Source organism: Spinacia oleracea, chromosome 3 (assembly GCF_020520425.1).
Source record: "Spinacia oleracea cultivar Varoflay chromosome 3, BTI_SOV_V1, whole genome shotgun sequence".
NCBI lineage: Eukaryota > Viridiplantae > Streptophyta > Magnoliopsida > Caryophyllales > Amaranthaceae > Spinacia > Spinacia oleracea.
Window position 1 is genome coordinate 34126501 of NC_079489.1, and position 27989 is coordinate 34154489.

The following is a 27989-nucleotide window of genomic DNA, read 5'->3' on the forward strand; positions in this document are numbered from 1 at the left end:
ATTTTTGCCGGAAAATAATTTCGGGTTGTAATTTAAAATAGATGTACAAGTTTAAGGTTGTAATTGAAAAATAGAGAACTTTATTAGATTGTATTTGACAAATTTACCTCGAAAATATGTAAAAAAATAGATGTTTATAGGACCCGCAAATTAAAACCCACGGATTATTTCGACCCGTCAATTGACCCGCGACCCACCCATGGGCTGGGGCGGTCTGACGGTCAGACCGTCGTTTTAAAAAGTTTGTAAACGCCATTTCTCTCAAACTCCAACTCAACTCCAACTCGCAGCTTTTTTTTCATCTTCTTCCTCTTACACCCTCCAACAAAACCACCATCTTCTCGTTGTATCGCCACCTCTGGTCGGCGGCGCCTCTGCCATTGAGGATTTTCTACTTTGGGGAACTTCCAACCACCCCTTTTCTTCACCGCTGCTATTCTCGGTATTGACGACTGTGTATAGTTTCTTTTCCTCGTTCATTTTCTTCACTTTTCTATTTTGTATCGATTTTTTTGGGAACGTTCTGTTGATTTTATCTTTACTTTTATAGATCCAAAATTGTTTAAATACATTATGTTTCCTGACATAGTGTCGTGATGTTTCAAGTGATGAAATATTGTTGTTAAAATTATTCTGTTGGATTTTTCGTTGGCTTTGGTTTGGTGTTGTTTTATGTGTAATTAGTCTATATGCAGTTCATAATTGTAGTCGAAAATCATTATTATACTATGTTTTGGGGGTTGGTTTGGTTTTTATCAAGGAGGGACTGAGGGAGCAAAGCAGAAAAGAGCAATAATTTAAGGGCATAGTGAGCATACTCAAGTTTAGTTTGATTTAATTAGTTTCTATATTACAAGTATGATTTATGAGTTCGATTGAATAAGAATTTATGCAACTTTCTAGAGACTGAGTAAATGTAGGTGGTGGTTGTTTCGTTCATGAGAAGATAATGTATTAGGTTAGATTCCAACTCCTGATGCCTTAAGAAGTTTGATGATAACAAGGTTTCAATACCATTGAACCACTTCAACCATTCAGCCGGATTTCACAGGCTTTTGTTTATAATCCTTTTATGTTAGGATGGAAAGCTATGAAAATGGACCTTTTTCTCCCTGGGCCCAGGGCGGGCGCCCCTCCTGCCCTGGCTCGAGGGTGGCCTGCTTTTTCTAGTAAGAAAAGGTCGGAAATGCCAAACATCGCCGTATTCTTGAACCCTATCCCAATTTTTATTTTCAATGAAACAGGTGTTGGTCTTTTCATTTCAGTAGTGTATCTAATGAATTCAAGTACATTAGCATGTGCTGCTCCAAGTACCTTTGTTGTGATTATAATTTCCATTACAATTTTTATAGGGCGCAGGAATCTCAGGGAGTTTGAAGTGAAAATTTAGATGGGGTCGTCAAATGCTTCCGGAGATATATCAGCTGATATGGAGATTGATGCTTTCAGGCGCTTATTTCCTGTACAGTTTTATGAGCGGCATTTCGTCAAGTCTTTAAGGCCTGATGCAAGGACTCTTAACTCCGCCAGAGATACAAGTGTGGCCCTTGGTTGGTTTCAATTTTACACCTTTATTTTCTACTAGTGTTTCTTTTTTCTCGTCAAATTGCTGACCATAATCGTTTCTTTAAGCTGGTTCAATTTATTTTAGCCTTGCTTAGTTATCTTATATACATGTGCAGGGGCTGTTTCATCTGCAAATGGTTCTGCACTTGTAAAGATTGGCTGTACTGTAAGTCATCAATCTGGTTTACTCTTATTAGTTATTATTATCATGTTTACCCTTCTTAGTTTTTATCATGAAAAATTGGCTGCACTGTAAGTCATCAATCTGATTTACTCTTATTATTCTTCAGTAGGAGACCCTTCATGTATTTTTCTAAATAAATTCATGTCCTTCTACAGACTATGCTAGCTGCGATCAAGATGGAGATTATGACTCCTTCTACAGAGTCACCAGACGAGGGTAACCTGGGTAGGCGTATAATCATCTTTGTCCTATCTTCACCTTTCAGTGTCATGTGTTTTGTTCTCAATTTATGACCAATAACATTGCAATTTATTCTATATGCAGCTATTGAGTTTCACATGCCTCCTATATGTTCTCCCCTTGTTAGGCCTGGAAGACCAGCAGATGCGGCACCAGTTATATCAAAGCAGTTAGCAGACACCATTTTAAGGCAAGTAAATGTCTGCCAATGGTTGCTTGCTAGTTCTGAATACTCAATTGTTAAGATTCTTTTAAACTTTATTCTATCAGATGTACTTTCTGAAAAGTTGGCATCCCGATTTCACAATTTAAAAGTTCCCATTCTTCACTATTAACATGAACAGTTTATTTTGTTCATAATTTTGGTTGTCAAAAATTTGATGACAGGCCTTTCTCACTCCTTTGAGTTATAATGTGGTTGTTTCTTTTGGTAAACATGCGTACGAGCCAGTTTGTTGTGGTTCAAATTGATTAGTAGACTTATGGAAATGTTGAAGACCATGGTTGATAAGTCTTTTTATTAGTTATGCGAGGTGTCGTGGGTAGTACATTGATATCCAAAATTTATTGTTTGGTGGTGTTCATCACGCCTATTTGTGCATTCTAATGGATGTAATTGGGTTTATCAAGGTTACCTTTTACTTTGGCTATTTAGGAGCTTCTCTCTCCACAGCTGTGTTCTCTAGGTTTACTTTGCAAGTTGGTATATGATTCTGTTCTTGTCAGGAATTAGGAGGAAATCTGTTATGTAGCTTAATTCCTTATGGTGTACAATTGTGCATGTAGTCTGAGATCACCCTTGACCTCTAAGGTCTTTATTCACGTGATTTGTGCCTGCACAACTTTCTCTTGATAGCTTTCGATCTGCCACAAGGAGCTTGAATCTATTGGTTGGGATAACTGGATAAGGACACTCGACCATTTAAGAATTGTGATTCTTAATTTGAAAGAATTTTTAACCTGAAAAAAGGTAGCAATTGCAGGTTTTATGGTAGCTTGGTTTGTGGTGACTGTGAAATCTCCCGTTCTGAGTGTTAGGTGTTGCCGTGTTGGTGCCATTATCTTCCCAACATTGTTGTTGGCAGATTAGGTTCTGTTCTAGCTCATGATTCTAACATTTGCTGAATATTAGAATGAATTAGCTGAGAACTGTTCCTTGTTCAGCATAAGTAGGGAAAAGGTCATGCAGTAGTGCTCATTGTTTCTTTCATACCTTGGAAGATAAATATTGTGACATGGAGTTTTTTGGGAGAACATTGCCAGTTGCCAGCCAAGGATTGGGGCAAACAGGCAAACGGTATTAGATGCAGGATATGTGTTGCCCCTCAACGTAGGCTTTGTGGTTCAGCTTTTGTATATGTAGGTTATCTGTATTTTGACTGCGGGAATTTTAATGATGCCTGGGTGAAGGTTCTTGATTGGTGAAACACTCCTCCTAGGTAACGCCTCTTTGCAAGGAACTAAAGTGGTTTTCCAGAAATTTTACCAGACTTCCAAATGTCAGGTTGAGCTTAGGAGATCTTTCTGCGAGTGTGTATGAGCTCTTAATTGAGAGAAATAAAAAGGTCTTTTTAAAATCTGGCTAGGATGCACACAGTACAGATACTAGTATTAGTAGTATCACTTTTAAGCTCTTAATTGAGAGAAATAAAAAGGTCCTTTTAAAATCTAGCTGGGATGCACACAGTACAGATAATAGTATTAGTAGTATCACTTTTAAATTCAATGCAAAATGTGATGATGAGGCTCTCGTGTTAAGGTTTTGATTGTGTGGGTCTTGGTCTGCTTTTACCCACTCACCTGCCCACGGACCCCCACCCCTCCCTCCCTCCAGCCTTAGCTGGGCTTTGTTTTCTGTTGTTTCTTTGACTTGTAGTTGTATCTTTGTCACCCAAGGGGGGTGTTGCAATCCCGTGTTTTTCACAGCATTTCTCGTTACTTATGTTGATATAAATTTCCACCTGCTTAATAATACAGTATAACAGTTAAACTAATGTGCACAATTTATTGAAGTGTGGAAGTCCATATTCTATAATATAAATATACGTGGTCTGATTTTTCTTCATGCAAAGAGTATACTGTCTCCTGCATCAAGAATTTTCTTTTATTTAGTGGTTTGTTTAAAGGTGCTTCTGCTGTTGGTAGCTAAAAGCCTAAAAGTTACTTTGATAACCTCCATCTGAATAGGGTTGTTGAGGAACTGTCTAGTGTCTAGCTCATAAATCACCCACTAGTGCTATTTGAACTGTGAAGAGTTAATGGTGTTCTTCCTTGACGTTTGCAGTCCTGACCTTTAGCTATTTAGAGTTGCGTATCACTTAATAACTTTGTTCGCAGCAATTTTTACTGCATCTGAACTCTGAAATAAATGAACTTTTTTCTTCACAATTAAAAAAAAGAATATCATTTTATGTTTTGAATTTGAGATACTTTCTTTGTGGGGATCTGCAGCGCTGGTATGATAAATCTGAAGGAGTTATGCTTGGTCAGTGGAAAAGCTGCTTGGATGGCCTATCTGGTAACCGTTTGTTCCTGCCTCATTCTTCTTCTTGTGATAATTTCTTTCTTCTGAACAGTAAAAAGGAAATAAACGATTTACAAAGTCAGGATATGTTTAAATATATGTAATTAAATTTCAACTATCAGCATTGTTTTTAAATTTTAACTGGTTCAGGATATATGCTGTTTGGATGCTGATGGCGCTCTTTTTGATGCTGCTTTACTTTCAGCAGTTGCTGCCTTTTCTAGTTGTAAGTTTCTTATTGGTCCATTTCCCTTCTGTGCAACATATTTATATTCTCAGTTTTCTGTTGTATGTCTCCATGTCTCACTTTCAGTGAAATATTATTGCTTGATTTTTCATTGCCCTTTATGATTCTCTTCATATTCCAAACACCATGGTGGGGAGGGGGTTGGGGTGTTTCCGCAACTAGCGTATAGTATGGTGGTGGGTATAAAAAAAGGCTTGCTTGAAGCTATTGAATTGGGATTCTATGTTCCCAGAGGTAAATGTGCCAACCTTATCTAGGTGGTCAAAGCTTCTGCTCTTGAGTTAATGTCATCATTGTTGTGTTCAAGAGGCAGACTTAGTGTCATGGACGTGGCTGACAGTCTTGGTTTTTACCTATTCTTTTCTAACTAGTTCATGTCCTTGACTGTTTATTGACATTGAACGGCTGTTTTGCTCTTTTAAATTTCTCTCTAAATCTCTTCCACTTTCAGTCTGGCTGTTGCTGTCATATAATGATATAAATGACACTGCCTGTATCTCTGAAGTAATCTTCTAACTTTGGTTTTCCAGAGAGGTTAAGCGGGTCCATTAGTTTAAGATAGTTATTTATTTATTTATTTATTTTTATTCGATTTTGCATTCAGTATCTATTATAACGTAAGTCTCTATTAATGCTTGTGCCTCGCTTTACTAAGTTGGAAATGTATATATGGGTTCTCTTTACTACTTTGAGTACAAGTGTGAGGTTTTTACTGATTCATCAAATGGGACTTTGTAACTTTTATTGCAGTGCGCATCCCAGTTGTATCCTTGAATGATGAAGGAAGAGTGTTTATTTCCGAGGAGATGGAAGAAGGGAAGTCGAAGAGAGAACCTGTTAATAAAGAGCAAAGAAAACTTACTTTAAGCAACATTCCATTTTCACTTACTTGCGTTCTTCACAAGAACTATATATTAGCTGACCCCAATGCGGAGGAAGAATCCATTATAGAGACTTCAGTGACTGTGGTTTTGAATTCATCTGGTCAACTTGTTTCTCTATACAAGCCTGGTGGACCCGTTCTGGCCTACACAGCAGCCATCCAGGCAAGTTTATTTCTTTAAACTGCTACTCTTTCCCCCTCTCGTTTTAATTCATTAATTGAGGATCATAAAAGGGGCAGATTCCTTTTGCAACATCTGTGGTGGAAGTCGGAACATCCACTTGTGCAGCAGTTAGTTGCATATGAGCTTTTTTGATGTCTGAGACGCTGATTCTAGACGTTAAGTGAGTAGCGTAACTGGTGAATTTTGGGCATGTATAAGAAATTTGAGGGTGTATGATTTGTGTATACCATAGCTTAAGCTAATGAAGCAATTTAACATTGTCTAGCAGTATTTTTGTTGTTGTTTTGAGACTTGCCAATGTCCGTTGGTAGTGGGGTGGGGTTGGATTAGTTGTTGCATGGATTTTCTTCTTATTGGCTTTAACGCCATCTTTTAACAAAACAGAGCCTGTGAAAATTGCCCAAGAGTTGCCAATGTCATTTGGGAGGGGGGGGGGGGGGGTGGATTGGTTGTTGAATGTATTTTCTTCTTCTTCTTCTTGGCTTTAACGCCTTTAAGTACATATTGTACTTCTCTGAAATTGAGATTTAATCCATCCGTCTAGAATTACCAAGTCACACATACTATTGTAGGATGCTCAAATTTTTTTTCCACCGTTCACAATAGTAATTAGTGATGAGGAAAGGATATAAATTAGATATAATACAAATTGATTTGAAGGGTATTTTTGTAAAATAATGTTGTTTCCTGAATTGTAAGAGGTTGGGAGAACGTGACAACTAATTTATGGAGATAACACTGCAGGTCCACTTGCTATCGTTTGAAGAAATATGCTTTTTCATGTGATTACTGTCTTTCTAGTCTCTATTAAGGGGAAAAGGCATGATTATGATGTGCTAATGATTCAGCCTTGACTGCAGGATTGTGTTGCATTAACAAAGCAGAGAGTACAAGAACTCCAGATAATCCTAAATGAAGCCATCTCTGACATGGAGGTAGATTAGATTGAAATTGCTTTTTTAGTAGGTAGCAGTAGCTGAAAATTGTACATCATATATTATTTTGGAGGATTTTTTTTTTCTTTTCTTTCGACGCTAGAGGAAGATTGAGGTCATTTGGCTAGCTTTGTAGGATATTTTCAAGGTTGTCCACAGGGCTACTTAGCATACGAGTAAGATGATCTCATTTTGGTTGTTCATTAGTATCTAAGAGGTTGATTGGTAGCCATTATTGCACATCACGATCCTAGATTTTGACAGTTTTTTTTTTCATATTTTGAATAGGATTTCCTTGGCAATTTTGTTGTTTGGGTGAAATTGAAATTATTTCCTCTTGAACTTACTGCCTAAATTGTTGGGCAATCTAATGAATGGCCTCATGTTTTATTTCTTGTTTAATTATAAGTTTGAATCTTACATGTATGATATATCATAGAGGCAACATGAAAGGAATAAGCAGGGATACTCTGAAACTGTCTTTATTGAATAAGGATTTGTTGTTCCTCGTCTTATTTTGACAATTGGATTAAACACAAATTTATTGTAGGTTCTGTTCTCTTTACCTTATTTTCACAAATCGCACAATTCTCAGAATTTAGGAAATTTAAAAGAGAGGTACTCCGCAGCTTATAAGAATCAAAGCTCGGCTTCATAAACCATGTCCTTTTGTCCTAACAACTACTCTGGTTTCTTAGAAACCACGCTTTGTACAATGATTTGCAAGTTTGAATTTTATTTAGTTGATGTTAAGTTGTCAACTCATTAGTTATGATGGGTGCTTGGTCTTCCAATGTTGTCTTTGTTACTAGTGGGCTGTTTTGGTTCTGTAATTCTATACCAAAATTACTTTTATATAACATTTGCACGCCTTTATTCAGCTTGTTTGCCAGGAGCATTACATACTTAGTCCGTCTTTGAGTAAATAAAGGATCGTTCCGTTTTTCCTAGTAGTATACATGCACAACCCTAATCAATTCCTCATCAAAACATTGCTACGGAAACCTATTTTGGACATATTTCATTAGAATACTGCTAGGAAATCTGTATGTAAGGCCAACAAATTGTCTCTTGTTAAAAATAAAAAATAAAAAATAAGAACAAATTGAGTTCTTGTGTTAGACACATGTACACATTAATTCCTGAAAAAGGCACTACGTATTGCATCACCATCAAATGGCCAGAAACTAGTCTACTTGGTCCCATATCAATCTCTCAAATAATATCATTTCCCTTTTACCTTCATTCACAAATCCATACCCCAAAATCTTGACATGCAAAAACAACCTTGCTTTCATTACCCTCTTTCTCAAAAACAAAAACAAAACAAAAAACATTAAAAAAAAAAAAAAAAAAATATCCTCCACTTGTCACCTTAGGGAAATCCACATCAACCAATAGGAAGCCAAGAAACTTCATCATCAAACCCATGATTCAGATAAACTCACCCAAAGTACACTCTCACTCTCTCTAGCTTCCTCTCTCTAACTCACTCAAACAAAGCTCAACCTCTTAAAAAATTTCGTAGCTTTTTTTCCACTTTGTAGTGACACGTGTCCCCTTCTACACCCACTAACTGAAAACTAAACAGAAACTGTTAACATAATAAAAATCCCCCTCTTTGCTCTGTTTTCAGAACCTTGAGTTTCAGTGTCTTTTTGCACTCTCTCTCCAAAAATTCGAGGGAAAGAGAGAAGAATTTGCAAAAAAAAATCCAAACACATTTCAATTCAACTACCAAATTACAATACCCAGATTTTAGATTTTGTAATTTCTCTCAAAAATCATAAATTTCCTGGGTGTGAAGAACAGAGCTTGTCACTATGTCTTCAATGGTATCTTCCGCATTCACCTTACCATCAACCAAAACTGATCTCATTTCATCAATCTCACAGAAAAAGTACATTCTCCACTCTTTTCTCCCAAAAAAATCCACCCAATTTACCTCAAGATCACCCAGAAATGCTCAAATCAAGTGTGTTGTAGCTGGAAATGGGCAATTTACCCAGGTATCTCCAGAAGTTCGACGAATTGTCCCACTGAAAAACAATAATTTACCCACTGTAAAAATTGTGTATGTAGTGTTAGAAGCTCAATACCAATCATCCCTCACAGCTGCAGTTCAAACCCTCAACAAGACAAGCGATGTCGCGAATTTTGAAGTTGTGGGCTATTTAGTTGAAGAGCTTAGGGACAAAGCGACTTACCTAGCCTTTTGCAAAGATCTTGAAGATGCCAACATTTTTATTGGGTCTTTGATTTTTGTGGAGGAGCTTGCAATTAAGGTGAGGGATGCTGTGGAGAAGGTTCGAGATCGAATGGATGCTGTGCTTGTGTTCCCTTCAATGCCTGAGGTAATGAGGCTTAACAAATTGGGTTCTTTTAGTATGTCACAACTTGGGCAATCAAAAAGCCCATTTTTCCAGCTTTTTAAGAGGAAAAAACAAGGTGCTGGTTTTGCTGATAGTATGCTTAAGCTAGTAAGAACATTGCCTAAGGTGTTGAAGTATTTGCCTAGTGATAAAGCTCAGGATGCTAGGCTTTATATCTTGAGTTTGCAGTTTTGGCTAGGTGGATCACCTGATAATTTAGTCAATTTTGTGAAGATGATATCTGGGTCTTATATACCTGCATTGAAAGGGATGAAAATTGAGTATTCGGACCCGGTTTTGTTCTTGGATAGTGGGGTGTGGCATCCTTTGGCTCCTTGTATGTATGATGATGTGAAGGAGTATTTGAATTGGTATGGGACTAGGAGGGATACTAGCCCTAAGCTTAAAAGTTCAAATGCACCAATAATTGGTCTAGTTCTTCAAAGGAGTCACATTGTTACTGGTGATGAGTCTCACTATGTTGCTGTTATTATGGAGATGGAAGCAAGAGGGGCTAAGGTGATCCCAATTTTCGCCGGTGGGCTTGATTTCTCTGGCCCTGTGGAGAAGTACTTCATTGATCCCATCACCAAGAAGCCTATGGTGAATGCTGTGGTGTCACTTACTGGGTTTGCTCTTGTAGGTGGGCCAGCTAGGCAAGATCACCCTAGGGCTGTTGAGGCATTGATGAAGCTTAATGTGCCTTACATGGTTGCAGTGCCCTTGGTGTTTCAGACTACTGAAGAGTGGCTGAATAGTACCTTGGGTTTGCACCCTATCCAGGTTGCTTTGCAGGTTGCTCTCCCTGAGCTTGATGGTGGCATGGAACCTATTGTCTTCGCTGGACGTGATCCCAGAACAGGTAACTATACTTCCGAGTTCTCACTTTTATTTATTTCCTTTTTTTGCTTCTTTTATTTTGCCTGTAAATAAGCATGTGTTCTTAGTTTTGTCATTAAGACTTTGGCAATGCAACTATATGAATGATTCTTACCAATGATGTTTTGGCCTAATGGTTAAGACTGGGGACATGTCACAGGTTCAAATCCCTCTCCCTATTTTGTAATTTAATAAAGATGTAATTATTCTTCATGCAAATGTAAACTTAAGTTTTAAAAAGATTGTTAATCTGAGTTTTTGTTGCCCAACTATTTCCTTTCTCATGATTACATGACAATTGGTGTAATGATGCCGATCTCCGAATCCAAGGTGGGATGTGAGATTAATTTAGGTTATATGGTAGTTTTGCATATTCTAGATAGATGCCTTCAATTGAGTCCTTACTTTTAGTTTTAAAATCCTGCTTTTTGTTTTCATTTACTGGTAATGATTAAATGGAAAGTTTTATTATGAAACTGTTAGTATTATGGAGCTGATAGGTAATTTTCTTGAAATGATGCAGGAAAATCACATGCTCTTCACAAGAGAGTGGATCAACTCTGCACTAGAGCAATTAGGTGGGCTGAGTTGAAGAGGAAAACAAAGGTATTTCGTTTACCTACTGTTTGTTTCTCGAATGACTTCGGACTAATTGTGTAAATTCTAGGGTCTCTGAGAATCCTTGCAATAATATCTTCAAATACTCTTATAAGCTATGGTAATTTCAACTTATTTACTGATCATATTAAAAGAAATACTTCACTCAAGGAAAAAAGACGGCACATTTTAATGTTTTTGTTGTGACTTGCATTGTTGATTTTAGTTGTAATAGACCTCTCTTGAAGATTGACTTACCTGGTTCACAGACAATCCAGCAGTAGTATTTCCTTATCAGGGTCTGAGTACTGTCATATCTTTTATTTTTGGACTGAGACTTAGCTAGTGTCTCTCCTTGTCTTTCTTAATATTTTCAAAATTGTTGTAGTAGCGGTATCTTGATATTTATCTGTGGCTTTATCTAAAATTTCTCGACTGGGAATGATATCTGATGACATAAATGTTTGCAGGCTGACAAGAAGCTAGCAATTACAGTCTTCAGCTTCCCTCCAGATAAAGGAAATGTTGGAACTGCTGCATACCTTAATGTGTTTGCCTCCATTTTTGCCGTCCTATCAGACCTGAAAAAGGATGGTTACAGTATTGATGGGCTCCCAGAGAGTGCTGAAGAGTTGATCGAAGAAGTAATCCATGACAAAGAGGCTCAATTCAGCAGCCCAAACCTGAATGTTGCATACAAAATGAGTGTTAGGGAGTATCAGGACCTAACTCCTTATGCAACACTCTTAGAAGAAAACTGGGGAAAAGCACCAGGAAATCTCAACTCTGATGGAGAGAATCTTTTGGTGTATGGAAAGCAGTACGGAAATGTATTCATTGGTGTTCAGCCTACATTTGGTTATGAGGGAGATCCTATGAGGCTACTTTTCTCTAAGTCAGCTAGCCCACATCATGGTTTTGCTGCATATTACTCATTCGTTGAGAAAATATTTGGAGCTGATGCCGTTCTTCACTTTGGAACTCATGGTTCCCTAGAATTCATGCCTGGAAAACAAGTGGGGATGAGTGATGCTTGTTTCCCTGACAGTCTCATTGGGAATATTCCCAACGTTTACTACTATGCAGCTAACAACCCATCTGAAGCGACAATAGCTAAACGTCGTAGCTATGCTAATACTATCAGCTATCTGACCCCTCCAGCAGAAAATGCAGGACTTTACAAAGGGCTCAAACAACTGAGCGAGCTCATTTCCTCATACCAATCCCTCAAAGATACAGGCCGTGGGCAACAGATTGTGAGTTCCATCATCAGCACTGCTAGGCAATGCAATCTTGACAAAGATGTAGATCTCCCTGATGAAGGAGCAGAGATATCTGCTAAAGACAGAGATCTTGTGGTTGGAAAAGTCTACTCAAAGATCATGGAGATTGAGTCTCGCCTTTTGCCTTGTGGGCTTCATATAATTGGTGAGCCTCCTACAGCCTTGGAAGCAGTGGCAACTCTTGTTAATATTGCTGCTTTGGACCGTCCTGAGGAGGGCATTTCCGCCCTTCCTTCAATATTATCCGAGACTGTTGGAAGGAACATAGAAGATCTCTATAGAGGAAATGATAAGGGAATCTTAAAAGATGTTGAGTTATTAAAGCAAATTACAGAGACAACACGAGGAGCAGTTACTGCATTCGTGGAAAGAGCAACTAATGATAAGGGTCAAGTTGTGAATGCCAATGACAAATTGACTTCGATCCTTGGGTTTGGTATAAATGAACCATGGATTCAGTACTTGTCTAACACTAAGTTTTATGGAGCTGACAGGGAGAAACTTAGGATACTTTTTGGATTCCTAGGGGATTGTTTGAAGCTTATTGTGGCTGATAATGAGTTGGGAGCTCTGAAACAAGCTCTTGAGGGAAGATTTGTTGAGCCGGGTCCAGGTGGAGACCCAATTAGGAACCCAAAAGTGTTACCTACCGGGAAAAACATTCATGCTTTGGACCCACAAGCCATTCCTACAACTGCAGCTATGCAGAGTGCAATTGTTGTTGTGGATAGGCTGCTTGAGCGTCAGAAGGCTGATAATGGAGGAAAGTTTCCTGAAACAGTTGCACTTGTATTGTGGGGAACTGATAACATCAAGACTTATGGAGAGTCACTTGGTCAAGTTCTGTGGATGATTGGGGTAAGACCAGTTGCTGATACCTTTGGGAGGGTCAATCGGGTTGAACCTGTCAGTCTTGAGGAGCTTGGAAGGCCTAGAATTGATGTCGTTGTTAACTGCTCAGGTGTTTTCAGAGACCTCTTCATCAACCAGGTAATACCCTTTTTGGAATCCACATAAATGTCATAAACTAACGATACATTGCACATAACATTTGAGATTCTATTATTTGAACTGTCATAAATTTGATTAAATTGCTAAAATATACTTATTTGGCTGCTATATGTTAAAACTTGGTCTTCCCAAAAAGTCACTTAAATGATGATTTTGCTTAAAAAGTAAGTAATGGTTACAAGACTACAGAACTCAGGTTTCTTGTGTCATTATTGTTTGTCAATTAACTTCTGATGTAGAGTTTTCCAAATTTTGTTGCGTTATATCAGATGAACCTTCTTGATCGGGCAATTAAGATGGTAGCTGAGCTTGATGAGCCAGAGGAGCAGAACTATGTGAGAAAACATGCACTGGAGCAAGCGAAATCCCTTGGTGTTGATGTTAGAGAGGCTGCTACTAGAGTGTTTTCCAATGCCTCGGGATCATACTCCTCAAACATCAACCTTGCAGTTGAGAATTCTTCATGGAATGATGAAAAGCAATTGCAAGACATGTACTTGAGCAGAAAGTCGTTTGCCTTTGACTCCGATGCACCAGGTGCTGGAATGATGGAGAAGCGGCAGGTGTTTGAGATGGCTCTTTCGACTGCTGATGCTACTTTCCAGAATCTTGACTCCTCAGAGATCTCTCTAACTGATGTGAGTCACTACTTTGATTCGGACCCCACAAATCTGGTGCAGGGACTCAGGAAAGATGGCAAGAAGCCAAGCGCTTACATTGCTGACACTACTACAGCTAATGCCCAGGTAAGCTTTGTGTCACACTGCCGTCAATAATTTCTCTTCTTAGATAAATGTCCTTTAACAATCTACAGAGCTAAATTATTCCATAATCCTTTGAATATACTCCATGTTTAGGAGAAGTTGAGAAAGAATAACTGTCTAATTCAGTAGTTTAAAAAATGAATCTGAATGTTTGAAAATGGATATTGTGCAGGTGCGTACTCTATCTGAGACTGTTCGTCTAGATGCACGAACAAAGCTGTTGAACCCCAAGTGGTACGAAGGAATGCTGTCAACTGGGTATGAGGGTGTGCGTGAGATTGAGAAGCGGCTCACAAACACTGTTGGATGGAGTGCAACTTCAGGTCAAGTGGACAACTGGGTATATGAAGAGGCCAACACAACATTCATTCAAGACGAGGAGATGCTCAAGAGGCTGATGAACACCAACCCCAACTCATTCAGGAAGTTGTTACAGACTTTCTTAGAGGCTAATGGAAGGGGTTACTGGGAAACTTCAGAGGACAACATTGAGAAGTTAAAGCAATTGTATTCTGAAGTTGAAGATAAGATTGAAGGGATTGATAGGTAAAATATGTAAAATAAGCCTGTGAATATGCCAGACATACATTGTTCCATTATTGTGAGCTATAAAATTTAAAAATTGTCTCTGAAAATTATAACTTTACCACAAGCTTTACTGTAGATCTTCTGTTGATATCAAATTTTACCAATCTTTTTCTACTTGAATGGGACAAGATCACGTCCCTGCATTGCACAGCAAACCTACGAGCTTGTTGCACTTGAAAGAAATTGCAGAATTCCACCCTAAAAGGAAACAATATAATTTTCCTGATTGTCCATTCTATATCCATGATCTATCATTGCTTGATGTCGAAAGTATAACATCTGGACTCTGGAGTAGGTCGAGGCTGTTTGTATGCGTGGCTACATTGTAAAGGACTAAAGGCCATTGAGTCTTGCCCGTTAAATACTTTCTAAGCAAGATATTGCCTCTGTTTAACAGGAAATGGAGTGAAGAGTTGCAAGTTGCAACCCATGAACCACCTCACGTTGTACAAATCATTTCTTTATTTGTAGGAACCCCAATTCTCCAGAATGCTGGTTAGTGCTTACTGTTTCTAGAGCCATATATTTCAGTGGCTAAATTAGCTAATCTTGCTACATTGAACGTACCCGGCTGGATGGTACATTAAGGATCTGATGTGAGATTAGTTGGGTGGTAAAAAGGTTGCTCGGATCGGGTTCAGTTGGTTAGTTTCCTACTCAGGTTACCCCAGTCATTTGGATTGGTTTCAAGTCGGTTCTAATTCTAAGTATTCTGTTCTGGGCCTTCTGGCCATATTCGAGTCTATTACCAATATGAAAGTTGTGATAAATTAATCAAAAATCATCACATCAATTTTGGGTCAGGGTGGGTGAAAACTCATTTATGCTCATCTTTCTGGTACATATCATGTACAGGTCAGGTACTTGTACTTCGGATCAAGTAATCAAGTATGGGTTCGTTCACGTAAGTCTGCTTGGAAGTTAGAAGCAATAGAGTTTGCTTCTATATATTATTTCTCCTCTGATTAAGATTGCCTTGGTTATTAATTATTGCTATCCAGATATCTTACTGGTAGCCAAAGAAATAGACAACAGCTACTTTTTTCCCTTCAAACTTCATCAGAAAGGATTGTACAAGTGTGTTCCTAAGGAAATTGTGCAGTTTATCATATAATTAATCCCCAAACAGATGAACTAAAGATAACATTATCCATTTGCTCTTTTAAATCCATTCGTACGCGTCATGTTATGGATAGTTCCATTGCTTCTGATGTTTTATTTGCAGAATCTACTGAAAATAAGTTTCTGATTAAATGACTTCACTTTACATCCGGAAAATTCCTCTTTGGTGAGATACACTTGACTTAAGACTCATAACTAGTGCAATAATAGTAATGCAATTATTCAAATAGCTACATTATAGACAGAATCTGAGAATTTTGACGAAAAATAAACAATCTGATCAGTAGACCAACAAGTCATTCAAAAATAATGTAAGACATTTACATAAAACTTGGAAGCGTGTTAGAAAGAATGAAAAGAATTCCTTCTATTTGCGTTGTTGGAATATTCACTCACTGAATTTGAATCAACAATTTACAAAAACTCCTCCCCCTTCGAGGGCAGGAAAACAAACTAAAAACGGAAGAACCGTTCATTGGCAGTGTTACATATGGGTTTTCTACTTCCTGTTTCTTACTTGTTTCCGACTTTAATGGCAAAAGAATAAAATGTCCTTTTTCGCGTCAAACCAATTCCATCAGAAGAGGATCTCCAGCAGCCATTACCCTAATAAGCTTGATAAATTCTTGTTCAGTTGACACACTCCATGGGTGAACTGCCGGTGCTTGAGCGGAATACAAGGTTGTGTTACCAGATGGTGGTTTCTTTTTATAAACCATTGTACTGAATATTGGGTCAAAGTTTTGAGGTGAATCCATTGCCAGAAAGAACATGGGTATTGCAACCTTATGATGCATTTCTAAGTCGCCTACTAAAGCAACTAAATCCATGAAGTCTTCCACATTTCTCCTCGGAACATAAAACAGCTCTGAACTGCATACCACGAACCCCTGATTGCTCTTTGCAGCTTCCTTATAATTTACTTGGAAGTGAGCTGGCATTGTGTTTACGACCTTCTTTACCATTTCTCCTTGTTTAGAGAACCAATCACCATTGTTTGTTGCCACAGGAGTCCACGACTTTGATACCTGAACACCATTGAACTTGTTAACTATAAAGAACAGAGAAAGACTGGAATGAAAAACAGCAGCAGACGTGATTTTTGTTTCTGAAACACTCATTGAATAATTACTCAGAGAGGGGAGGGAAAATCTGGGGGCCACAAATCTATTTTAGCAAATACTCTTTGCATCTCAAAATAATGGCTATTGACTTATTGAAGATGTATACACAAAAGTTTGACTCCAATTTTCATACCAAATAGAGAAATGCAGAAGTTGCGACTTAAATATTTAAGTAGAAATTTTGATCCATATTTTAGAAAATAAAAAAAGAATTAGGAAGAAATGATGGGTGAAAGATGCATCTTGAAAGATTCATAAAGTCCGTCATATCACTGTTGGACAAAGGCATAGATTCCGTCACTCCTAAAACTATACGTCAAAGCCTAATTCCCAAAAGGCTGGGGTAGACTGCAAGATATGCAAAAACACTGCAATCTCAAATTTTGGTTGAGAATTCAATCACCATAACTCACCCCCTAAGTGAATACATTGAAAATTAGAGAAAACGATAACAATAAAGTTCATATTACCTTGTTAGTGATCCAAAGCTTAGTCTTGTCTGCAACAACTAGATTCCAGTAATTAAGGATGGTATTATCTTGGAGAAAAAGAAATCCTTCGGCACTTGAATATCTGTTCATTATCGTAGGAAGCTTCCTGTAAACCAGATAGAGATTGTAATCAAAAAAATGCTTACCATAAATACTGTAGACTACATTCCATTTAATTTTCAGTCACTCTCAGATATATCTTCCAGGCAGAGAAATTTTATGAAAACAAAATAGACTGACAGGAGACGACTAAACTTTAAAATGAAAAAACACCTCTCTTTTTTTCCAAGTGAAGGAAAAACCAACTTCTTGGTAGAGAAAAAAAAGATTTGTCTGCAACACAAGTTTACATCATTTACTTGTTTCCGAAATCAACAACTGATGATTTCATCACTATATTGACACTTTACTGAAACACTTGCAAAGACCAAAGTGACTATGATGTCATACTCTAGAAACAAATTTCATGTCCTTAACTAGCCAATCAGGTGATTATGCCCATGATCCCCCTATACAGTAAAGAGTACGTATTGGGTTTAAAACCACTTCTTATTGTTCGTAAGAAAATGATGACCTAAATTTTGGTTTCTCTTGCAAGATAGACTTATTGAATTAAGTGCAACATAGAGCAGTACATATGCACAACTTCAAAAGTTAGTGGCGGCTGAAATGAGGATGCTTAATTAAACATGCATTTGTACTCTGATAGGCAGAATTAACAGTGAGGCGGTTTTGGATGCGCAAAAGGCCTACTATTGATGAAAAAATATGCAAGAGCATAAGAGACTCAGACAGTTTGAACACAAACGCAGATTGCAAGTTTACAACATATGCCTAATTGAGGAGGCATGAGAAGACGATAAACTATGAGGTTCAAAGAGAGTAGTAGGATAGTCAGGATACCTACAAATACTTGGAGGAAGGTTATTGGGACTTTGGCTAATCCAGGCCTACCCAAAGACATGGACTCGTGGAAAAACCAAATAAGGGGTCCTCTACATAGGAGGTTCCCTCATTTCTTCAAAATCATTACCTACTATTTTTACTAAAAACTTTAGGACTCTTTTCTCCTCCCCTCTAATTATACCATAAACAACTTTCCAGTAGTCTTTGCTAATAGAGATATGCAAATATGCATACTTGCATACTTTTGTATCTTCCTTAATCTTGCCTTGATGGGACACATACTAGGTGGTGCCATGGTGGTGGGTGTTCTTGTTGTCTTTCTCGATAAACAGTGGTCGCGTGCTAGGCTTGACTGATTATTTTTTAGGTCGAACACATCTTGAATTCCCTAAACCCCATCTAAGATGCAAGTTACATGTGGTGCTATGGGTATTGTACAAGACAATTGGGTGCGGAGCCCAAAATCTTGTCACTTTCAGCAAAAAACACTAAGCCAGTGCTTAAAAGAAGCATATTTGCTGACGTTAATCAACAGATTTTCCAAAGGATGCACAACCAAAAGACAGCATCTAGAAAATATTAGCTCCCTAAATAAGTTCAAAATTATTTCTAAAACAAAGACTCAGACAAAAGGCTAAAAGAATATGTTAACATCATAAAAGAGTGAACAATAATAAATTCTACAGATCTACCTAGAGCAATTAGCTAATAGAGACCATATTTCGGCACCAATAGAAGACAGCAATAAAATCTTAGTGACTTTGCTCACGAGATTAACAAAAACATAGGGAATACCATCAACTGTACAGGTTTTCAATAATTACACTAACAGTTCCACTATCAAAATTAACTATAGTCCATATGTAAAGCATTTAATAACGATATTCAACATGGAATTCCTGCAAATTCAGCGACTCAGCACCACCCAACACATTAAGAAATACAAGAAAATCAAAATTCAATCTAATAGGCAGCCACTACTAACTGATGAATATGAAATAAATGAAATATAAATGTTGAAACTGATGAGATTAACTTACTTGTACGCATAATCCAACTGAGATTGATCAACAGCAAGATCAACATTCTTTTTTGATGATAAAATGATGACAGTTTTGAAGATTCGTCCATAAAGTAATCTCCATTCCAAGGCTGTACGTTCAACAGGGCCACTGCAAAACATAACTAGCACAACATTTCCAAAGTTCTTCCTCCACCGAATCAAATTTCCAATTTCATAGTTCACACTACCTATCTCTTCCACCCCCAGGTGCACAGAAGGCAACTTTCTAGGGACAAACTCCTTTCTATCTCCATGGCCAATAGCTGCCCTTGGCCGATTGATCTCTAAAGACATTAGCCTTGGCTGCTGGTACCCAACAGCAAGCAAGTCCTGAAGCCAAGCAGCTGTAAATTTCACATCTTTCTCAGTCCAAAATCTTTCTTCTGCCATTGCAAAACTCAGTTCCAAAATCTTTTCAAACAGTCTATTCTTCTGTGATCTCCACGAATTCAAGAACTTTGTTAGACGACCCACATTCACATGGAGATCTTTTTCCTCTGAGAAAGGGTATGATTCAATTCTATCATATCTATGAACTGTCGGAGGGTAAACAACCACAAACCCTCCAATCTCCCACAAAAGCCTCTGAGCCCAGTATCCTCTTAACACGTCAGAAGCCATAGTACTGACAGAAACAGGAAGCATCAAACCCCAAAACGCCGAAGTATGATACAATGTATTGAAAGAATTGAGAGGCACCATCATACCCTGTGGCAGGGCTACCTTTGGAGCCTTCTCATCAAACCTAATATCATACGCTTCCAATCCTGTTTTCCTAGTAAAATAGAAAACGGAATCAACATCAGGAAGACCATTCGAGATCCCCTGCTGAATAAACTGTTTCCCACCAAACACCTCAGTGTAGTACTCCTCATGCCCAATTTCACCCACATTTTCAAGAGGCAACCCCCTAGGCCAAACGGACCTCTGTCCGAAATGTATATACGGATTAACAACCGTCCGGTTCGGGTTCTCATGAGTATACTGCAATAAAATCTCCTGCCTAGCCTGTTCCCCCACTAACTCCACATCAAAATGCTTCCCTAAATCCCCATCAATCACATCCCCTCTATTATCAGCATCAAAAATCTTAGTAGCGCCATGCTGGATAGCAAATAAATACCCAACACTCTTCCTAACATAAGAATCATAAGGCAGGTAATCCAAAACTCGAAAACCCAACTTTGATTGCATATCTAATGACAAAAAAATAGCACCCTTTAGTTCCCAATCATCCGGGGTTCTTGAATTCCCTATTGCGAGGACCTGCCACCCTTTGATCCTTACCAAACCCTTTAGGGAATCGTTCGGATAATCTGACACAGAAACAACGATCCATCTATCGGCTCGAAAACTCGAATATGGGGTGACCCTATCAGTGATGGGTTTAATTGAATTCCAATCAATTTTGGGGAAATGTATGGTTTCAAGCGTCTTACTCTGGGTCTCAAAGCACATAAATGCAGCAGTATCACCCAAATTACGAAGGAAGAATAGTGCAGCAACAGTAGCAAGTAATACTAAAATTGCAAAGACTTTATACAGATTTTCAGATACCCATGTTGAAAAATCAAGAGATTTAGACTCAGAAAATCTACTGGGATGTAAACTTGAGAGATTTCTCACCTGGGATTTCGCCAAATTTGGGGGATTTTGAGCTGAACCCTTTGGGGGTATTCGATCTTGGACTAACATTTGAACAAATCAAACTCCCTTTTTCACTCAAAATCAACTTCTGCACAGACTTTAATAAAATTTCTACAAGTTATACACTCCAATTTTGACTGTATATGACTATATTGACCCTTTTTTCTCACTTTTTTTTGCGTTTCATACAAAAAAAGGGATGAAATTTACTTGCCGACAGTTGGAGTGTGTGGTTGTTTGATTCAGCTTAAAATGCAAGATTTCTCAAATGGTGTTAAAGGAGAGAGAGATGTGAATTTTTGGTTGGTGGGTTAGAGAAGCTGTCGTGATCCGCGGTGGTTTTGCTCTTGCTTTCTCTTTCTCTGATCTGCAAAAACGTTTTCTTTTGATTAATCTAATCTAATCATTTCGGGATTTTGCTTTTTTCTATTCCCGATTTCTTACGTTGTAAATAAGGGTTAACTATAAGCAATTAACATATACAAAGTATTTTTTTGTTTTCTATTTCATCACAATTTTTGTGAGAATTTTTTTATTAGAATCTATACTAATATATTAAAAGGCGTTTGAAAAACATATACGTGTACGGAGATCTCTCCTTATTACGCCACGTCACCACTAATTAGCATCATGATACGTCATTACAACCAAAAAACATCTAACAAGGATCGAACACCAAACCTCTTTGTTAAAAGTTACACTTCTTACCATCTTAACCCACTACAACTTATGTAATATCTTTACATATAAGCTTAGAGCATCTCCAATGGTTACATATAAGGACTAGCTTGCAATTTTCATAAAATTTCTAGCTACTAGCTAACCATTGGAGTACATATGAACAATTAGCCAATTTAAGCAAATTAGCTCTACAAAGCTAATTAGCTTGGGAAAAAAAAGAACGGAAAAATTTGTTTATTTGATAAACATGTGAATTGAATAATAAAAATAAATTTTAAAAAATTGTTAAAAAATTTCAAGCAACTTGCTAACCATTGGAGCAAAATACACATGAAAAAATAGTAGCTTGAAACTGATGTGGCATATGAAAGCAACTTACCAATTTGCTTACCATCGGAGATGCTCTTATATGTTCTATTTACAATAAACAAATACATTGAATAAAAGTGAATGCAAAAAAAGGAATGATTACTTAATTCATAAATATACAATTATTACTTTGAAGAAAAGGATCCGACTTTGTTTAGATTTTTGGATGTGGGGTTTAATCGGGGAGGTTGTTGATCGGCCACTAATCTTATGTCACCACCGTAATTTGATGATGACATCATCTCTACGTACACATATTTTTTTTAAAAAAAAACCCCGAATAAAAGTCAAAACCCGGGGCAACGCCCGGGTTACATACTATTGAGTAACTAAAATGAGACGAGGGAGTAAATGATATTCAATTAGTTTGTCAATTATTTTTTACACTTTTCGATATATTTAAAAAATCAATGTTACATCTTAAGTCCCAAAATATAATTAAGAAGATGGATCAATTAAAAGGTTTCTTTCATACTTTATTCGTTCCTTAAATATTAATTTAAGCAAATCGCTGAATTTTAAAGAACAGTTAAAATTTACTTCCTCATTTTCTTTTTGTTCTTTACGTTTTCATTTTTTAGTGTTTCAAAATATTCTTTACATTTCCTTTTCTATTATCACATAAATGCTTTAATATTCTATCAAAATTTGTGTTAAATTATTGTTTTAACCGGTTAAATTCATTTGGTCATTTAATCTCTCACACTTTTCTATTGGGACATTAAGTTTTTCTCATTTTTCCAATATCAGATTTTTTATAAGTGTAAAAACATTATAAATAAACTTGAATTTTTTTTGTTTAAATAAAAAATAGAGGAATCTCAATGCACATTAATTAGTCGTTTATAAACGTGTAAAAGGTCAAACGTAAAGAACAAAAAGAATCAGATGGAGTAGATTGGTAAATAAGAAGTACGGAGTAATCTCTCAAGTTTGGTAATAATTAATAAGGAATGGAGTTAGTTATCTCATACTACGTGCTCCCTCCGTCTCTTTTTATTCTTTACGTTTTCCTTTTTGGGTGTCCCAAAATGTTCTTTACATTTCCTTTTATATTATCACATAAATGCTTTAATATTCTATCAAAATTTGTGTTCAGTTATTATTTTAACCAATTAAATTAATTGAGTTATTTAATCTCTCACACTTTTTCACTGGGGCGTTAATTTTTTATATCAGAATTTTGATAAACGTGAAAACATTATAAATTATCGTAATTTGTCTTGTTTAAACAAAAAATATAGAGGAACATCAATGCGCGCACATTAATTAGTCGTTAAAACGCGTGTAAATACCAAATGTAAGGGGGTACTTCATAAGGAAGAAGCAAGTTATCTAATAAGGATGTTACAAAAATGGAGCTAATAATTTGAGACAGAGTCCATATTACTTCATTGTTTTATTTGTTTGATGCAAATGAACCACGAGGGTGCATTCGATGGTATTTAATTTGTACTAATAATGAGGGAGCACTATGTCAAAAAAAATAAAAAAATATATATAAAAATTATAAAAAAAAAATGACGGAGCATTATTTAAAAAATAAATAATTGTGTGGTCTGTGATGGAAATTGGGAAAAGGTAGATGATAGTGAGTGAGGGGGGGATGTGGGCGGGGCATTGCAAAATGCAAAGTTGCAAACTGGCAAAAGGCAGTTGTACAAGCTTGAGTGTTTTAATGCTTCCTGGCGCTTTTATTACAGTTGCTTGCGTTTTAATTCTTTGAGAATTTTTGTTAGCATGTCCTAGTGTCTCCTACATCGAGACTCTCTTCTTTTCCATTTAATTTCAGTTCTATTTAGTTTAGTTTAGTTTAGTTTAGTTTCATTCATTCAGTTCAGTTTAACCCAGTTTCATTTATTTTAGTTGAGTTCGATTCAGTTTAACTCTATTTAGTTCAGTTCAATTCAGTGTAATTCCATTCAGTTCAGTATAGCTCCATTCATTTCATTTTAGTTCAGTTCAAACGAACGGCGTTGTATCTATATTCGTCTTTAATAATCTTATTTTATTATTCTATTTATTATTATAATGTTAAAAATTATTGCTCCCTCCGTCTCTATTTGTTCTTCTTGTTTTGACTTTTTAGTCTCACAAAAAGATTCCAATCAAGAAGAACAAAAAGAGACGGATGGAGTATTATTATATTGCAATGTTCATTTGTACGTACTCCATTTATTTACTATTTATTATTCATTAATTATTAAATATTACTTCGTATTTATTATTATTAATTATTAATAGTAAAGATTGTTTTGAAGGTTGCCAAGTCTACTGAGCAAGTACAGGGGCGTGGCAAAGATATCGGGGGCCCTGTGCGATATCATAAAATGGGGCCTTTTTCGCAATTCAAACATTATATTGAAATTATTTAACTCAAACTAATAAATGATCAGTTTCGTTTTCATTTACTACTCTGTATTTCTTAATTTTACGGTGTACATTAATATCACTTAAAAACCCATCTTTTCTATTGACATATTATCCATATTTTCGTACTTGTATTTAAAAAGTTCATCAATTTTAATGGCACATTAAGTGAAACAGACAAAAAATAAATAAAAGAACTTAAATTTTAGAAATATTACAGTTGAAAATTTTAAAAAGGTAAGTCATAAGTAGAAATGTAAAAGGAAGGATAAAAATCAGAAAATTAAGAGAGAGAAACTATAGTAATGGGCCCCACCTGGCCACCTCAATTAATGTTTAAAAGCTAAAAAGGGGGATAGGTGGGGTTCGAACTCCTACCCTTGCTGTGATACATATAGAAATTAACCACTGAACCTAGAATTACCACTAAGAAGTATTCGTGTTATAATATGGGTATTTACATTATGGGGGCCCCTTTGATGCGGGGGCCCTGTGCGGTCGCCCCGCTCACACCCCCTCTCCGCCGCCCCTGAGCAAGTATTTAGACAAATTGAGTTTATTACTTTTTGTAAATGTTTTTCTTGAGTAATCTCCATAGATTTGTTGAATGTATGTAATGGCTTGTGGCCTTAGGTTGTCTTCAGTTCTATGTGTTGGGTTCTGAATAGAATTGAAACTTGTTTTGTTTTCTTGTAGCTGATTAGCTAGTAATTATTAACTATTAACTATTAACCATTAACTATTCATTATAATTTATTTATTATTAACAAATAATGGTTAGTAATTAATGATTAATGATTAATTATTAATTATTGATTACAGAGTATTAATTATTAATTATTAATTATTAAATATTGATTATTGATTATTAATTATTAATTATTAATTATTAATTATTAATTATTAATTATTAATTATTAATTATTAATTATTAATTATTAATTATTAATTATTAATTATTAATTATTAATTATTAATTATTAATTATTAATTATTAATTATTAATTATTAATTATTAATTATTAATTATTAATTATTAATTATTAATTATTAATTATTAATTATTAATTATTAATTATTAATTATTAATTATTAATTATTAATTATTAATTATTAATTATTAATTATTAATTATTAATTATTAATTATTAATTATTAATTATTAATTATTAATTATTAATTATTAATCCCTCCGTCCCTTAATACTCGCACCGGTTTGACCGGTGCGGAGCTTAAGACATTTAAATTGACTTATTAATTTAATAAGTGTTAGTTGATAGTGGGGTATTTTTTTAATATAGTTAGTGGGAAATGGGTAAGAGGTGGAGAGTGTTGAGTGGGGGTGTGAATTTTTAAATGATTTTTGTAGGGAATAGGGGTGTAGGTGGGGTTAGTAAGTAAGTGTGAGAAATAATATAATATTGGTATAAATTTCCATTTATAGAAGCGGTGCAAGTATTAAGGGACGGCCCGAAAAGGAAAGCGGTGCGAGTATTAAGGGACGGAGGGAGTAATTATTAATTATTAATTATTAATTATTAATTATTAATTATTAATTATTAATTATTAATTATTAATTATTAATTATTAATTATTAATTATTAATTATTAATTATTAATTATTAATTATTAATTATTAATTATTAATTATTAATTATTAATTATTAATTATTAATTATTAATTATTAATTATTAATTATTAATTATTAATTATTAATTATTAATTATTAATTATTAATTATTAATTATTAATTATTAATTATTAATTATTAATTATTAATTATTAATTATTAATTATTAATTATTCTCTCCTTTCTTATTTATTAGTCCCTTATGAAACGAAGTATTGAATAATCTACTAAAGGACACCTTGCATGTGAATAAGAATCTCACTCATGTGGGTAGGAGAGAGAAAAATTAAGAAAATATAGGTAGGTGGAGTGTTTAGTATTGTTAAATTAGAAAATAGAGGTACCACTTGTATATTTAATTGAGATAAAAGGGAACTACAAATGTAATGTAAGGGTTAAAGGAGAATAATTTTTGAACGAATAAGAAAAGATTTTAAAAGAGACTAATAAAAAAAACATCCCAATACGGAAAGGGGGCTAATAAACAAGCACGGAGGGAGTATTAATTATTATTTATAAATAATTATAAATTAGGAAAATTAAATTCTAATAATCCAACTTTTGCCCGGTAATTCATTAACCGTCCCACCTATGAGGTATTCCTAACTGATCCAACCTTTGGTACCCATTTTCTTTTAACAAACCCTTTTAAATGGCGACCTGCTAATTCAGGTGACATGTCCTACGTAGCATTGACTTTTGTGATTTTTGCAGGTTTCCTTCTTTTAAACTTCGTCTTTCTCATTTTCCTTCTCTGTTCTTCGTCTCTCACATTCTCAAAAAAAAAAAAAAAACACTCATTTCCTTCTCTGCTCTTGCTCACACGCCATTAATAACCAAAAAATATTCTCTCTTCTTGTCTCTTCTTCTCCACATCAATTAACCCAAAAAAATAACAAATTACCCACTTTCGTTTAACCCTAAATTAAGGGTAAAATTCTGGGAAACTGGAGCACAGTGATCAACAACAAGGCTACATTGGGTCCTCGAAACGACATTGTTAGGGTTTCTACTAGCTTCGTAGTGGTGAACCAAAGAAGGAGAATTGGAGATGTAGAGCGATCGGAAATTGAAATCTTAGAAGACGAGTTCGAAGAGAGGGGAAGAGGAGAGAGAAAATAGGGGATGGGTGAGGAGGAGGGAGGAGATGTGTGGGGAAGGGAGTGGGAGAGTGCGGAAGAGGTGGGCCCAGATATCGCGTTGGAGGTCGGAATTTAGGAGGTAGCCGCGGTCGATGGGGCGGCGGAGAGAGAGGGAGGTGGGGTCGGAGGAGAGGATTTCGTCGGAGGTTAGGAGATTTTTGGAGAGAGAAAGTGGTGGTTTTGCGGTGGCGTTTGGGGTGATGAGGGTTGGGTTTCTAGCTCCTCCGACGCCGATTTGGATGGTTCCGCCCACTTAAACCAATACCGTATGATCTTTTAATTTAAAATATTGTAACTCACGGCCCGACCCAAGTTAAATAAAATAAAATATCTACAAAGTCCAATGTTAGCCCCTACGTGCAAAAATAGGCCCAAAGCCCAAAACTTGGGGCTTGTATTAAATCCGAAGCAAAAACACACAAATCAATGCAACGTGGGCTTGGCTTGCTCCCAGCCCATTGTTGCCCTGTGCACTAGCACTGCCGCACAAGACGCAGGCCACAAGTTTCACTCCCCGCACAACAGCGCACAAGCACGCAGCACAAACTCGTGCACGAGAAAACGCTCGATGCTGCCCCTGCTGCTTTACCCAGCGCGCACTGGCTCGCAGCTCCCTCGTTGGCCTGCCGCATCGTTGTGTGGCACGCAACGCCTAGGAACTCTCCCAAAGGCTTTGCCCAGCACCAACGCTCATGCCCCATCGCAGGCGCAAGCCATACACAAATGCACAACATGTTGCCCTGCCCCTCGTCTCGCCGCATACGCATGCACACATCAAGGCACGAGGCCCTGCCGCACGCACACACTGCGCACATGGACAAGAGCCCTCGCCCATGTGCAAGTGGTTGCACGTCCATCGTAAAATAAAAATCAATTTTTTTTTCCGAAACGATAATTTGCACGATTTAAATTTTTCGTAATTTTCAACAAATCCAATCGTTCTTAATTACGAAAAATAATTAAAGTGGGTGATTTATTAAAATTTTAAACATTCTAATTTATGAAATTTATAAATCTAGGCTAACCATTATTCAAATTTAACGAACGATTATTATCAACAAAATTTGAATACTTTAGATAAACCAATCCAAAAATTTAAATCGTTCTAACAATTTCAGATTTTTATCAAATTTGGTTTAGGTGATCGATTAAAATTAACGAATCTAATCAAAATTTTAATCCTTCA

At 36.3% G+C, this 27989-nt stretch overlaps 3 protein-coding genes across 4 annotated transcripts; 2 read left to right on the forward strand and 1 right to left on the reverse strand.

Annotated features, from left to right (window-relative positions):
- Positions 1-248: 248 nt before the first annotated feature.
- On the forward strand, positions 249-7165 carry LOC110779125 (uncharacterized). Of its 2 annotated transcripts, none has more exons than XM_021983660.2 (9): positions 249-456; positions 1353-1550; positions 1683-1732; positions 1906-1975; positions 2075-2180; positions 4442-4508; positions 4665-4740; positions 5512-5807; positions 6689-7165. In XM_021983660.2, the coding sequence occupies exons 2-9, from the start codon at positions 1391-1393 to the stop codon at positions 6770-6772; spliced, it is 909 nt and encodes a 302-aa protein (XP_021839352.1). In that variant the 5' UTR covers positions 249-456; positions 1353-1390; the 3' UTR covers positions 6773-7165. The 2 variants fall into 2 exon arrangements, with proteins under 2 accessions (XP_021839352.1, XP_021839347.1); XM_021983655.2 differs by having other exon boundaries at positions 250-442.
- A 1089-nt stretch (positions 7166-8254) lies between these two features.
- LOC110779113 (magnesium-chelatase subunit ChlH, chloroplastic) lies at positions 8255-14304 on the forward strand. Its single transcript, XM_021983646.2, has 5 exons — positions 8255-9997; positions 10538-10620; positions 11082-12884; positions 13175-13651; positions 13842-14304. The coding sequence occupies exons 1-5, from the start codon at positions 8587-8589 to the stop codon at positions 14217-14219; spliced, it is 4152 nt and encodes a 1383-aa protein (XP_021839338.1). The 5' UTR covers positions 8255-8586; the 3' UTR covers positions 14220-14304.
- A 1324-nt stretch (positions 14305-15628) lies between these two features.
- On the reverse strand, positions 15629-21054 carry LOC110779106 (probable glycosyltransferase STELLO2). Its single transcript, XM_021983640.2, has 3 exons — positions 18941-21054; positions 16974-17100; positions 15629-16407 (listed from the first exon to the last, which is right to left on the reverse strand). The coding sequence occupies exons 1-3, from the start codon at positions 20656-20658 to the stop codon at positions 15943-15945; spliced, it is 2310 nt and encodes a 769-aa protein (XP_021839332.1). The 5' UTR covers positions 20659-21054; the 3' UTR covers positions 15629-15942.
- Positions 21055-27989: the final 6935 nt, after the last annotated feature.